At 49.9% G+C, this 15,230-nt stretch overlaps 1 protein-coding gene across 1 annotated transcript in view; it reads left to right on the forward strand.

Annotated features, from left to right (window-relative positions):
- Positions 1-1,567: 1,567 nt before the first annotated feature.
- The window catches only part of FAM117A (family with sequence similarity 117 member A), a 26,694-nt gene continuing 13,031 nt past the window's right edge, over positions 1,568-15,230 (forward strand). Inside the window, exons 1-5 of the mRNA XM_019638510.1 lie at positions 1,568-1,646; positions 4,589-4,758; positions 12,958-13,053; positions 14,516-14,626; positions 15,096-15,191. Coding sequence (XP_019494055.1) covers positions 1,583-1,646; positions 4,589-4,758; positions 12,958-13,053; positions 14,516-14,626; positions 15,096-15,191 — 537 coding nt within the window. The 5' untranslated portion in view covers positions 1,568-1,582. The remainder of the gene's footprint in view (positions 1,647-4,588; positions 4,759-12,957; positions 13,054-14,515; positions 14,627-15,095; positions 15,192-15,230) is intronic.

Here is a 15,230-nt window from a genome sequence, read left to right on the forward strand (position 1 = left end):
AACGTGACACCTTAATCAGTTTTAGTGCCCTAATTATCTCTTAATCAGTTTTGGTGCCCAAATTAGCAGGTGCTCCCCAAACCATTTGGGGTGAGGTTTTGAAATTAGCGGTAGATTTTTTTTTTTTCTGGGCATGAAGGAAAGATGGCATTTTAGTCTCCAAGGGGCTGGGACCTGCCAAGAATTTGGGGGTTCGGGAGGGGAGAGGGCCTTGCTGAGGGCACTGAGACTGAAGGTAACTCTGTCATCTTGTGGTTGGCTGGGAGCTGTGCCAGCACCCTGTGCTAGGATGTGGTCATTGTAGAAATGGGGCAGAGGGCCAGCTGTCCCGTTTAAGGAAAAGAAACTGAGGCAAGCCCTCCAGTTTTACATGTGGTGAGATCCTTGCAGATCCAGCAGAGAGGAGGTTCTGGATTAGGGCGCTTGGTTTTCCCCCATCCCCATTCCCCTCTCTTACTCCCTTCCTTCCCTCCCTCCTTTGTTTTTTATTTATTTTTTTTATGGGGCTTTGTTTTTATGTGTATTTACGGGGCTTTGTTTTTGTTTTTTGGTATATGGAAGAGTAAGTCAGGACCCATGAAGTCCTCAGAGTCTTTGTGAATAACTTTGGTCAGAGGTGGCCAGAAAGCACGTAGAGTTGACCAAAATGGGTAGTTGGATTTTCACACCAAATTCCGGGATTCTGGGTCCTCCCTAACCACGTGAGTACTGGGAGTAAAGTACCACAACTGATTGCTACCCTTGAGATGAGACTCCTGCTGTAGCTTATGAGTGGATGGAATATGAAAGTCCCATGGGAACTGATGTAAAATGGGTATGGTTTAAATTGTCCCTAGGAGATAGTAGAATGCTTTACTCCAGGTTCCAAAGACTTCTTCAAAATAACAAACAAACCCGAAAAACAAAAATGGTCATTGCAGACCCCCAGGTCAGGCCTACCATCTCCTGGCTCACTCCCTGTCCCTGAAAAGGAGCTAAAAAGGCAATCCTTCCTCCGGGTGTCCAGGCAGGTATCCTGGTAGCCACAGAGGGTATCCCTGATGCAAGAGCCCCAGTGAACTGACGTAGAGGGAGGAGGCTTGGATTTAGATCTAGGACTGCCGCTGACCTGCTGGGCAACTGAGCCGGGTCTGAGACTGCTTCTCTGTGCTTTGGTTTCCTTACCAGTCTTCCCCTTGCCTCTTTGAGAGCTGATGGGAAGAGTAAAAATTACACACATAAAAAAACTCGGTGGGGATGGAGCAGAACTTGACTATCATATATAAGCACAGTAGAGCACTTAGGGTCTCAGTGAGAAAAAAAATCTAAAGGAGATTTTTGCAGCAAATTCTGAGGGGCTGGGGTGCTGGGGGCGGGGGGTGAGCGCCAAGAAATCTTTCTCCACGTCGCTTCTTTCTCAGCCCTGGAGCCCCAGGCCTCTTCCTCCGCCGTGAGGATCATGGCAGTGTGGCCTTTATGCCAGTCTCTGGCTCATGTGCTTCCCACCTGCCTCTTTGTTTCTCTGTCATGTAATCTTGTAAACATACTTTTCCGGAGGAGGGACACAGGGGACAGCATTTTGGTGTCTCACCCGGCTGCCGACATGGGTCAGAAGCTCCCAGAAATATCTGATTGTCGCCTTTTGATCTTAGATGCAGAATGGGAAGGTGAGTGGTTGAAATGCTAGTGGAGGAGATAAATTTGGTGCTTGAGCTCAGGGTGCCTGTCACTAACTCACTGGGCAACAAAGCACTGGGTGGGGGAGACGAGGTTGGACCTTCCTGAGCCTCAGAGACAGGAAAAGTGACAAGCAACTCCCCAGGGAGTGGATTGAGCATGGATGTGCAAGGCAGGCAAACTTAGCATCCATGGTATAATTAGGGCAGGTTTACCCTTGTAGTAACAGTTTTTTTATTTTATGCAAATGCTTGAGCACCTGCCAATCACCAGCTCTATGTTCTAGGTTCTGCGAGGGGTACAAAGATAAATTAGAGAGAGTCCTCGGCTGCAGGTTGTTTATTATCTAGGTATTATAAATACTCATAATCCAAGAGGGAGGGTGATAACTAGAAGGGTGTACAAAGTGGTGGGGTAAATCGGGAAATCCTGAGGCATTTCTTTCAGGGAACCCAGGAGGCTCTGTAGAGGTGGAGGTGGAGGCAATTAGGCTGGCCCTGATGGATGGATCAGATTTCAACCCTGGGCACATGTGCAATACCTCAGGGGAGGGAAGGCCCAGGACATGGGTGGGAAATGGCGCATAGTATAGTTTGCCCAAGACATAGACACTTGGAAGAGTAGTGAGGTGTGAAGGAAAGGTAAGTGGGACCATAACATGAGGCATTTGAGTACCTTCTTTGAAGAGTTTTAACAGAAATGCTAAGATCATTTAAAAGGATGTGTTGTAGGTCAATGTATTGATTTGGACAGGTGTTTATGTATATAGGATGAAAACATTGCAAAACGATTTGTACAGTATGATCCCAGTTTTGATTTTAAAGCACATACAAGCAAAAGGCAAGGCTATATTGACATGTACCTCAGAGGACTATTAATGATTATCTCTGGGTGTTGAGATTTAAGGGTTTTGTTTTTCTTTTTGTTTATATTTTTGTAATTCTTGACTTTTCCACAGTTCACACTTACTACTTTTGTAATGACAAGTCATTTTTAATTTGTTTTAAGTGAACACATATTATATGATAGCTGAGAGAGATGACTTTGAAATATGCCAGGAATTAGATAAAAACAGATTGAAAGTTGTCCATGCAATCATGTTTATGATATCAACACAATGGGAAGGGAGGAACCCCCAAATGTCCAATAGTGTGGGAATGGCTAAGCAAACAACTGTGTATCAACCTGGTGGAATATCATGTAGTCGTGAAGAATGACACATATGTAGTGTTGATACTTGGAAATGGGTATGTGAAATGGATAGAACGGAGCAGAACACAAGGTAGTACCTTTCATATTGATGACAACTATGGCAAAATGTTATGTCAGTACCTAAATGGGTTTGGAGAACATAGATAGTACTGTTAGTGTCTCTTTTTTATTGTGGTAAGACACACATAACATAAAATTTACCATTTAACCACTCTTCTCTTTATAATTCAGTGGCATTAAGTAAACTCACAGTGTTGTGCAGCCATCGTCACTATTCATTTCCAGAACATTTTCATTGTTCCAGGCAGAAACTCAGTGCCCATAAAACAATCACCCCCATTCATTCTCCCCCCTAAGCCCCTGGTAACCTCTGTTCTACTTTCTGTGATGGAACTTTCATCCATGTTGTAGCATGTATCAGAATTCCATTTGTTTTTGAAACTAATAGTCCATTGCATATATATAGACATTTTGCTTATCCTTTCATCTGTCAATGAACACTTGGGTTGCTTCCATCTTTTGGTTGTTTTGGAGAAAGCTGCTATGAATATGGTATACAAATACCTCTTTGAGACCCTGGTTTCAATTCTTTGTATATATACCTTGAAGTGGAATTGCTGGGTTGTAGGATAATTCTATATTTAACTTTTTGAGGAACTGCCAACCTGTAGTGTCTTCAAGATTCTTTATACCTACAATCCCTAGTTCCTTTTGCTGTGCTTAATGCACACATGTATTATCAAGGGATTAGTACAGATGTGAAAGCATTTTGCTCTGTTTAAAGGAAAGATCCTTACAGATCTTAAGACAGTGGAGTGTTAAGAATGTGGCCATGAAAAATGTGGTCCATTCAGATGGTGGAAACTGACAGATAATTTGAGAACCCCTATATTTATCAACAGTTTCAACTTTCACTTTCTCCCAAAAAGCTGTAGCCAAGGTGAAAATATAAATAAAGCAATTTATAATTGCTTTCTTTTTGTCCCATTGAGCCAGAAGTAAGAGACAGAGGAGAGAACCAAAAGACTTGGATATTTCTCCAAACTGATTCAAGCTGATTGCTCAGTACCTGGTAGTTGAAAGTAGTTATATTGCCCTCTTTGTCTCAGGCACCCACGTTCCCTGGGGCTAACCAATCTTGAAGGAAGTGTGAAGAGTCCTTCAGTAAGTCGGTTTGCATTTGTGCACAGGAGCCCTACAGTGAGTGCTAGAGGGAGGACGAAGGGCCGGAGATAAAAGATGGAAGAAAACTTGGTTTTTGTCCTCTTAGAGGTCCCCTCTTTTGTGGTGTGAAACAGTCCTGCTCTCAGGAAACTCAGCATGGAGACCTCAGAGTTCACAGTATATAGAGTCCATTAAGAACAGGATAAAGATAGAGGACACGTATATAAAGCCACCCCAGTCCAAAGTAAAATGGTATAATTTGTTTCCAATTATAATGACCAGCTGGTTAATCTGAGGGGTGCTTTCCAGAAATGAAACCGGTTCATCTTCCAACCACAAGCACCCATTGTGACTTTTCAACGCTGCTTCTCCTGGCATCTCCCTAAGTCAGGAGAGCTCTCTGCAGACTGCTTTAATGGGCAGCTTCAAGTTCCTTAGGGGGTGGAGCCACGTGAAAAGGTGGCAGTCAGGTGAGGCTTCCTAGAGGAGAGAAGGTTGGTTACCATGTCTCCTTCCTCCGTGCTGATGTCAAGGGGCGGGCTGTGCTCTCTTCCAGCCAGCGTCCCATGTTCCGTGGCCCCAGAAAAGCCAGTGTGTAGGCCTCAGCCACCCCAGGTCCGACGTACATTCTCCCTGGACACCATCCTCAGCTCCTACCTTCTGGGCCAGTGGCCACGAGATGCTGATGGGGCCTTCACCTGCTGTACCAATGACAAGGCCACCCAGGTAATGAAGCTCTCTCCTAATGGGATAAGGACGGGGGGAGGGGGCTGGCTGAGGAGGCCTTTGGTCGACTTACCAACTCTCAGTCCCTGAAATGATTTGTCCTGGGTTTTGGGCGGACAGAGCCACCGTGTAGCTTCTCATCATCTAATGTTTACCAGCTTGGTTTTCTTTGTAAACTTACATGAAAATGTGTTTGCATTCCACCTGACTGGTGGAAGAGAGCAGTCAATCTGGGTTTTTCAGTTTGGCCTGAGTATTCATGTGTGGCTAAGCAAGAGTTGATTTTGGAACTTATTCTAGGTTTTTTTTTTAAATGAGATTTACCTTGCTAAAATTAAACTGGGGCCAACATTCAATTGAGTTTGCGTTCCCCAGACAACTGGAAGAGGTGGCCAAAAAGTGCGTCGAGCCAGGAGAAATCTCGCTGGAGCAATAGTAATGGAAAGCTCTCAGAGAGGGGAGATTGATCGTAGCCAGCAGCCCAGCCCGGGATTTCAGTGGACCCACTGGAGTCCTGTGGAGCCCGGGTTCCCTCCTCTTCACAACTGTCACTAAGAATCATAAACTTGGAAGGAATCGCCATAGATCATCCAGTCCATTTGTCAGTTTTTGAATAAGACAGTGGTAGCCTGAACAAGAAGTCATCTCATATGTGAAATTGTATACAAAGATATTTTTAAATCTGATTCAGGACTTCAACATTTTTAGCAGTGATGTTAAGAGTCAAATTTCCCTTTTGATGCAATTAAAACCCATTCTTGTTCAACTTCAGAACAAATGAGTTGTTCTCAGGAAAAGGAGGAAGCGGAATGGGAAGAACATGGGCTCAGAGGCAGAATGGGGGATACTGGGCAAGTCAGCTCTTCCTTTGCGAGCTGGGGGCATGTGTCCACCCTGCCTGCTCATAGGTGGGGTGATGGCCAAATGCGGAAGTTTTGTGCACTCACTTCCCCCTACTTCCTCTTCTGAGCACATCACCTCGGTCTTTTATTTATTTTTCAAACGAGATCCATTTTCAAATGTTATTAGTGAAAGTCTGAATGCCCAGTACTGTTCTTGGCATGTTGAAGTGAAGAGTAAGGAAATGAGAGCAAGATTTGGCCTGGGAGTCTGGATGCCAGTTCCATGAAGGCCAGTGAACAGACAGCCAAGGGCTGAGATGGGGCCAAATGTCTGGCACAGTTCAGAGGGGAATTCTCATGGGAATACCCCACCTTGAACCAGCAAGAATGTGTGGCAGTTAAAGTCAATGGCCCTCTTTAGATCTATGAACAGAATGTGAAGGGAAAACTCACTCCAGGAAGCAGAGTAGGCCTACTTCCTGGGAGCCCTGGGCACTACAGTAAGGGTTGTTCCCCATACTCTTTGAAAAGGGTAGGTAGGATAGGTTAAGTTTCCCCCTCGTAGGCCTGTAGCACACATTCCTTTCTCTTTTGAGAGGAGCATTTGGCCCAAATAATGTAGTCAAAGAGGGCTTCCTGGAGGAGGCGGGCTTTGAGATTGTTTTGAGCGTGTAAGCTCATGATTGCATCCCTCTCTGTCAGACAGCAGCAGGCTTCCTTGAAGCCTTTCTCTGTCATTTCCTGCTGCCAGCCTTCTAGGAAGCCTCGCTCCCACTCCTCAGGTAGTGTTCTCTTTGTCAACCCGAGGCAGGCTTGGCCTCAGACATTCCCTGGCCGGATTTAGAGGCATGGGCTCTAGGCTGTGTGTATTGCAGCTCAGGCTCCAGCTGTAGGCCAGATCTTTTATATAACAAGTCTGGGCTTCTTGCCACGACAAGACAGAGGTCAGCGATGCGCCTCTGTGGGTCTGGCAAGGCCGAACTGTGCAGCTTTCCTCTTTTCCTGGGATGGGCTCCAGCCCTCGAGGAACTCTTAGCAACCTGTCAATATTGTGGCTGCAGTCAGGAGGTGGGAGAATTCTGATCAACTAGGCATCCAAACCAAAATATGTACTCTGCCCATCTTTCATTCCTGGCCTGCTGGGAATTTTCTGCTTCTAGGTTTTGAGCTCCATTCAAATTCCTGCTTGAGCCCCCTGGCCTGGCACAAACTACCTCCTTCCACACTGGTATTACACCATGATGACCTGCGGCTCTCCTGGCATCCCCCTAAGCCATTGGTGTTCCTTCTCTTCTGAGTGCTGGTATACCACCCAGAAGGGACTGGAGACAAGGGAGAGGTTTTATTAGGGAGATCAAAGGAAGTGTGGGCAAGGGTAGAGGGAAGGTAGGGAGGCGGGATCTACCAAAGTCCCTGAAAGCTTTTAAGTTGTTAAAAACAGAATGATGCCAGAACCTTACCCTAATTCCTTTGAGCTCAAGGGGGGCTGTTCCCACTCGTACCCCACCTTCTACCCTTTCTCTTTCAGCTATACCAGTGTAGTACATCCACCATATCTGGCACGCCCTCACTTCTGCACCCTTACTTTTTCCCTCTGTGTCCCTCACCCACCCCACTCCAGAGCCAGCAGGCAGCGTGTGTGTTTGGATACCACATCAACCCTGAAATTCCCAGGGGCCTGCATTGCAGTGAGGGCAGCAGCCGTTGTTAAGGCTTAGGCTGAGCAGCTCCCCTCTCTGAACCCTCTAGAGCAAGCAAGGGTCCTGCCCGTTCCAAGCAAGTTTCAGATCTGGGCGGCAAGCATAGAACTCCTGCCGTTTAGATAGCTAGGTGTGCTGTGTCCTCGAGGCTCCCTCACAAAGCAGAGGATGGACTGAAAAGCTCTCCATTCTCGAATATATAGCAGGTTGCCAACACTCCCAGTATTCCCTCCCTGGGCTGAGCTGAGTTTGAAGCTCTTGGGTAGGCACAGAGGGCAGCACAGGTAGTCCCCAGGCAATTTACAGTGTGACGTGGAGAGCTGGGTTACCCACATAGTTGGGACAGGGGAGGAAGAGAGGTGGATGGATCTTATTTGGGAAGTCGGTTATTCTAGGAGGCAGGAGGGGGTATGAATGTGGTGACTGGGGAAGGAGGGCTTTGGAACTGCTGCATGTTTTGAGCCAGAACAAGCAATGGGAGAGGGATGCTCAGGTCTCCCAGAGGCCGCGTGGTGAGTACAAGGAAGAGCCTGGGTGCAGCACGAGCCGGATGCAGAGTGGCCAGCCAGGAAGGATGAGGAGTGCCTCTGTGTGGAGTGACCATCACCTGGAGGAGGCTCCTTTGTGTCTTTGTCAGGATTCTGCAGATTGATCTGAATGTTTTCCCCTGTCTGGGCCACCCTTCCCCCAGGTCAGCTGGTAAACCGGAGCTGGCTGTCAAGTGCTTTGCGCTGGCCCCTCCTAGCAGCTGGGCCGGTGCCAGGGCGGTGATGGCAGCACATGCTGGTTGCGGTCACCCCTCGCCCTTCTTGCTGTGCAAAGCATCTGAGTCTTCTTGCACTCTTCTGGAGGGAGGAAGTGGTCTCACCACAGCTGGAATGAATGTTTGAGCAAAGTTCCCCCACTGGTGTTCTCATCCTGCAGACAGATGGGCCTCTGGGTACCTGCTCTGCCAGCCTCCCCCACCCCCTCTTCTACTCATCCCCAGCCCCACTTCCTCTGCATGCTGCAGGTGAGGTGGGGAAGTCTCTATGACAGACGTTTTTCTTTAGGCCTGACTTATCCTTTGGAAAAAAACAAGTGGCTTAAGTCCTTGACAAACCTCAGGGAGTGCCCTGAAGGCCAGGGGCAGAGGCGGCATGCTTTGTTTGGGAGGACTTCCCTCCCTCTCTGCGGCTTTCCCTACCTGTGTAACGTCTTCCTCCTTTTCCCAAGCCAGTGCCTCCGAGTTTAGTGATGACACACGGCTCAGCCTGCCCGTTACGGGCCTTCCTTTGTGGGTGTGGGGGCCTGGGCACAGCGCCTATTTTCCAAACCGGTGAATAGGACCAGTTGTTCAGCATATGGTGTGACAACAGCACAGAATGTTTGAAAACGGGTTGATGATGGAAAATGTGAGGGTGACATCGTCACTGTAGGGCCAGAGATGGTGGCCTTGACCACCTGCAGCCTGAGTGCTCAGCGCTGGCCGGCAGACCCCCCTCAGAGCCTTTCCTGTCTCTGTCTGGCCAGCATGCCAGGGGGCTGATTCCCTGCTGGATTTCATTTCAACATGTAGTTACCCTCTGTACCAGGCCAGGCACCACCTTGCCCGGTGCCTCCGCACAGGTATGCTAGACTATGTTCCCAGGGCCCAGCTGGGCTCTGCCAGCATCACCGGAGATAACACGACCAGGACCCTTCCTGCCTCGGAGTCCAGGCAGACACTTAGCTGGGTTGGGGGCAGAGATACAGGTTGTAGTTGGAAGGGTTTGTGGCTCATCTGTCCCCTGCCTTCTTGTTCTGTCGGGCTGCTCTTCAGAAAGCTCTCCTCCACCCCAATGCCCCGTTATCCTTCCACATGTTGCTCTGAGATCTCAGAATCCCAGGCAAGCCCTCCTTGGTCTAACCCACATTCAGTTTTGCATAATCCGAGCATCATCTGCACGCTTGGCCGATGCCTCCGATGGCTAGTAAATAGCCCTGCTTCTCCCTCAGCTGCTCCTCCTGGGTGTTCAGACGAATCTGTTCCAGTGCGTGAGTCTCTGACAAACATGACTTTGGCCTGCTGAGCTCAAGCTCTACCCTGCTTCCAGAGGATCATCTTGAACGACGACTCACAAGGCTGTCGTGCAGCGTAAGCGTAGCTGGGCCCCTGTTGTGCCATAAAGGTCTGCTCTTTGAAGGGTAGCCTTCCTTAGCTGTGACTTTTCTGTGCTCCGAGACCTCTGTGGTGAGACCCAGAGGTGGAGGTGCCTGAAAATAAGGGGCAGGGCACGGTCCCCACTCTTGGTACCCCCAGTTCAGTCGGAGGGGCCACAGCCTACCCTTGTGCACGTGCCCGCCTTAAGAATACTCAAGGCCAGCATGTAAACAGCTTCAAACACAGGATGACCGTATTAGGTTTCCAAAGCTGCTGTAACAAATTACCTCAAACTTAGTGACTTCACATAACAAAAATGTATTCTCTCACAGTTCTGGAGGCCAGGAGTCCAAACTCCCTTTCACTGGGCCCAGATCATGGTGTTGGCAGGGCCACCCTTCCTCCAGAGTATCTGTGGGGGTTCCATCCTCGCATCTTCCAGCTCCTGGTGGTTGCCAGCATTCTTTGGCTTGTGGCCACATCCCTCTGATCTCTGCCTCCATGGTCACGTTGCCTTTTCTTCTGTGTGTATCTAATCTGCTGTCTCTCTCTCATAAGAACACTTGTAATGGCATTTAAGGCCCACCTGGGTAACCCAAGATAATCTTTCCACCTTAACTTAATCATATCTACAAAAACTATTTACCACATAAGGTAACATTTACAGGCTTCAGGGATTAGGACCTGACAGTTTGGGGGCGGCCATTTTTCAACCTGCGTACCTATTAACTTCATCTCCTACTAAGCTGCCCCTCACTCACCCTGCTCCAGCGGCACCAGCCGCCTCCTCATTCTCAGACACTCCAGGCTCACTCCTGCGTCAGGGCCTTGGCACTTGCTATTCCCTCTGTCTCGATCACTCTTACCCCAGATGTCCATGTGGCTTACTCCCCCATGTCCTTCATGGTTGTCTTCAGTTGTTACCTTTCCATTGAGGACTCCCCAGACATTTAAAATCATTTAAACCTGCTCCCCTGCCTGTGCGTGTGCGTGCACGTGTACACACACACACACACACACACACACACACACACACACTCCCAACCCCTTTCTTTGCTGTATTTTTCTCTTGAATATTTATCATTGTTTAAAACGGTATCCCCAACTAGAACGTAAACTCAAAAGGGGATGAGATTTTTTTGTTCTTTCATGCGTTGCTATGTCCCCAGCACCTGGAACAGTACCTGATACAGTTTGCATTCAGTTACTCTTTGTTGAATGCATGAATGGTGTATACCCTGAACCCGTCTGAACAGAGGACACAGAGCAAAGTAACAGTCAACATGGGGTGGACAGGTTAGGAAGGGCTCCCTGATGGGAAGGCTGGGGAGCGTCGGTACTTCGATGGGGAGACCAGGGTTAGGGCTGAGGGGCAAGGTAAGAACAAGGAGATGAGTAGGACAGAGAGCCGGTATGGAGAGGAGAGCCCCTGGGGTGGAGGGGAAGATGGCGATATCTAAGGCCAGGGTGCGGGTGTGGCAGCTAAGCGATGGCCTTGGTAGCGCAGTTTACACAGGACAGGCAGTAGGTGCTGGAAGGTGTTGCAGAGCAGAGAGCAGTGGGGCAACATGGATAGAGAGAGAAGAAGATTCTAGCTGCCATGAAGTCTCACATCCTTTCTAAACTCCAGCGCTAGCCTACATTTCTCCTTCCACCCCCTCACATATCTCAGAAGAAAGAAGGCAGTTCGTTGAGGTGTTTGCCAGAGATGTTAGTAGAACCGGTGGCAGCCTGCATGTGGCTGTTTATTCCTATCTCTTACCACCCACCTGTGAGTACGGTATCTTCCTAGATGAGGAGAAATGGGCCCATCACCTTAGCTTTTGTCATCTCTCCTCTGTAGCCTCTGCCACCCTTCCCGGGACAACAGGCTAGCGTGGGACTCCGTTCTTTGATTAGCAGAGCTGGGGTGGGGAGCCCTGGGAGGGAGTAGCGTTCGTCTCTCCGCTGGGCTGAGGGGGCGCTCTGAGAGAGGTGGACCGCCTCCTCACTTTTCAGTCTATGCAGCAGTGTTTCTGAGGCTCTGTCTGCCAACCCTGGTTTAGAGAAATGTGGGCATTTGGGAGTACACAGCTGCTTGGTTTCCAGAGACGCTCAGAGCCGGCGTCACCTCAAGGGCTTTGGGGTATGGGGCTTGCAGGATGTGCTGCCTGCCCTTTTCCTCATGGCACTGTGGGGCAGTGGGTCTCTGACAGTCTCCTTGTGGTGCTAGCAGGGAAGGGAAGTGGGGCAGTTGTCTCGTCCTGGCTGTGTCACACGGCCCAGCCGAGGTCCTGGTGGGTGGGCAGCTGGGAGAAGGAAGAGCCAGGGAGCCGCAGCTCCCCCGCGGCCCCTCTCCCCTGCACCTGTCACACAGGGCGGCCTGCTCCCACAGTCCCGCGCAGACTACCCCGGCCGAGCTCTTCTTAGCAGCTGCTGGGTGTTGAGTTGTTGGTTTTTTCTCTTTTCCTCCTCTTTTCTGTTTGCAGCAACCTCTCGGGGGAGGTCAGCAGATCGGTTGGAGGAGACAGTTCCCAGGCCCTCATGGTTTTGGCAGCTTGTGTAAAGAAGTTAGAGAGGAACTGGTTCCACTGGAGCGTTCCCCCTTGGGCCCCTCCCTTGGAATGGAAGTAGGGATGTTGGTAGTGGGGAGGGATCTTGTCCTCCTGCCTTGTGCTTGGAGCCAACAGCTTCCTCTCTCGGGTGGGGGCTCCGGAAGTGGGGTTACAACTCTCCCTGCCTCCAACTTGGACCAACTCTGTCTTCTGTGCAGCAGGGGGGGGAGGCTGGCAGACTGAGAGCCCTGTTCTCACGAGGCACAGAGCAGAACCCAGGAGAAGGGGCTGTGATAAAGCCAGCAGGGGTCAGGAGTCAGGGCTGAGTTCAGAATTCTTGGCTCTCTCCTTTCTGCAAATGTCCCTTCCCCTGCATATTGAGGAGGACTTCAGGTCCCCAACACTTACTCTGTGTACCAGGGAGAATCACGAAACAAGCCTGAGCACTGTGCTGCACAGATGTCTCCTGCATCCGTCAAGGATGGAGCGCGGGGGATCTCCGTTGACGTTTCTCCTGTTTTACTAATTAATGATTCCTCACCGGGGTCCTGTCTAGTAACTCCTTTTCATTAGGCTCCCAGGATCCTGGGCCTGTGCTGGGCACATAGAGGGTGCGAGAATCGAGGATGTCAGTGGGTCCCTGAGCCCGTGCTCTTTTGGAGCTGGTGGGGATAGGGAGGGCAGTACTTGTCCTCACCGTTGGGGAGCACCTGGATGCGCTGGGGCCATCATGCATGTGTCAAAGCCATAAGAGAGTAGAGAGCAGGTTGGTCTTACTGGCTCATCAGGGAAGGTTTACTGGAGGAAGTGGATTGGGAAAGAGGCAGTGCAGGTGGAGAAGGCCGAAAGAATAAAAGTGGCTGCTGGTGTTGAGGAAGTTGATGAGCAGACGAGAGAGAAGCCTTCAAAGAGCCACTGCCTCTGTTCGCGAAACGGAATGTCTGCTTCCCCTGAGCCTGCCTGAGAAGCTGCTCTGCCTCACTGGGTTCCTCTCCCTGCAGACCCCCCTGTCCTGGCAAGAGCTTGAAGGTGAGCGGACCAGCACCTGTACACACAAACGCTCAGCGTCCTGGGGCAGCACAGACCACCGCAAAGAGGTAATTGCCACCTTAGACTTCTGGCCGGGGTAGCTGCCTCTTGTCTACCCCAGCACCATGGACACATCTGCTCCAAAGTGGACTCACACGTCCAATCTCATTGCCTTGACCTGGCCTTTTCCTACTGAGATGGCTCCTTCACAGCTGCCTCCCAGCCTCCTGGTGGCTAGGCCGTAGGGACCCAGACCCTCCTGCCAGCAGGGCTTGGTCGGTGACTGCTGATGCCCCTCGGCAGCCAAGCACAGGGTGGGAGCCACCATTTTCTCACTTTACTTTGAGGTTGGATCCAGATAAGCAGTTTCAGAGACTGGAGAAAGATAGGGAGAGGGTGACTTCCTGGGAAGGCCCCAACACCATCTACTGCTTTAACTACTCATCCTCCCATATTTTTAAAAGAAGAAAAGGATAGTTACGTGTTCCCAAGCACTTTCTCCTGGTTCTCCTTTTTTCCTCGAGAGGGTTCTAGTCATGGAGGTTCAGTAGAGAAAGCCATATTCCAGGGCTCCCAACCAGCTCTGCCCGCCCAGCTGTGGGGCAGCAGCACCTGACAGGTCGCCAGGAGTCATCCTCAACCCCTTTACTGGGGGGGTGGATTCTGCCTTCTTGGTTGCAAGAGCAGAGAAAAAAGATGAAGTGTTTAAGGCTAGTGGGAAATACAAAGTATTTAAAGTTTGTAATTATCAGAGTAAGCAAGTTATTTACACTAAATGTGGAGTCATGGTTGAATGATCCCCAATAGCAAATCTAAAAGCACTTTCTTCCTGGCAGTAGTCATAAATTGCACGCCTGTGGGCAGCAGATCTACTCTCTGAATTCTGTTTAATTTAGGCCCATATTTAAATAGCTCTGCATCTCCTGACATTTTCCAGCTGAGGCAAGGAGGTCCAGAATTACAAATGTGACAGGGATAATATGCAGGATTGTTGACGATACTCCATAGTTGTCACAGGAAATGGAAGTTGGGACAAAATCTGATATTCCTTCTGGAGAGCCTGCTCCTTGCTCAGGGCAGTTTCAGGGCTTTAAAATGGGGGGAAATCCTTCCATCCTTCCTGGTCCCAGGGCCTTCGAGATAGCTGTGAATGTACTTCAGGGAGTGAAATCAAAAACATCATTTCCCATTTCTATTAATAGAGTAGTATCCCATGCCTTTGGAATCTGTGAAAGACAAAAGTGGTTTCAGCGTTGTGTAGTTGTAATTTTTTTGGAAAGTGGTCCATCTGTGGAATACATGGTAATTCAGTGCATCCGATATCTAGTTAGTAAGGTACCCAGCTTGCCCGATGAACCTATCATCACCGTGTTGAACACCACTGAGGCATTTTGAGATGGAAGAGTAACTGCCATCTCCCCTTGGTGCATTGTCATGGGCCTCTGGCAGGAGCCACATCTGGGAGGAGGGACTCAGTGCACTTGTGCTGTGCTTCACCTGCTTCCCCTCTCCCCCTCTCTGGGCTGCCAGATTACCAAGTTGAAGCAACAACTGCAGAGGACAAAGCTGAGCCGCAGTGGGAAAGAGAAGGAGCGGGGCTCCCCACTCCAAGGGGACCACGCTGTGCGGGGAGCACTGAGGGTATGTGTTTTCCCCTGAACCTGCTCCCCTCTGTCGTCTTCCATGGCCCCTCCCTCCCATGGGCAGATCCTCAGGTTGAGCAGCTTCTGAGCCCTACCACACTGCATGCCCTGTGGCCACATGGGTGCCCAGGTGAAGTTTCAGTGCAAACTTGGACTTGCTGACTGACATTGGAAGGTCTTCCTACTGCTCTGAATTTTGCTATCCTCCACCCTCACTCCCTGTACAGTTGAGGCAGTGAGGCTCTTGCAGCCTTTAAAAGCATACCCCAGACCTTTGAAAGCTCTAACTTCTGGGGGAACCCCCACTGAACGGACCAGTTGCAATCTGTAACTGTCCCCAAATCCTTCTTTACTCACTTGGTTCTGCTGTATAGACATGACAGTTACACCCCCACCCCCGACCCAGCAGAACCGACAACTGTCCGGGGCTTGGTGGGTTTCAGTGAGTGCATCATTTGCCTCCTCAGGCATCTCCTCCCAGCTTCCTCTCAGGGTCCCCCATCCTACGACTCAGCCCCTGCCTGCACCGGAGCCTGGAAGGGCTCAACCAAGAGCTAGAGGAGGTGTTCGTGAAGGAGCAGGGTGAAGAAGAGCTGCTGCGG

This window comes from Hipposideros armiger, unplaced genomic scaffold, assembly GCF_001890085.2.
Source record: "Hipposideros armiger isolate ML-2016 unplaced genomic scaffold, ASM189008v1 scaffold_40, whole genome shotgun sequence".
NCBI lineage: Eukaryota > Metazoa > Chordata > Mammalia > Chiroptera > Hipposideridae > Hipposideros > Hipposideros armiger.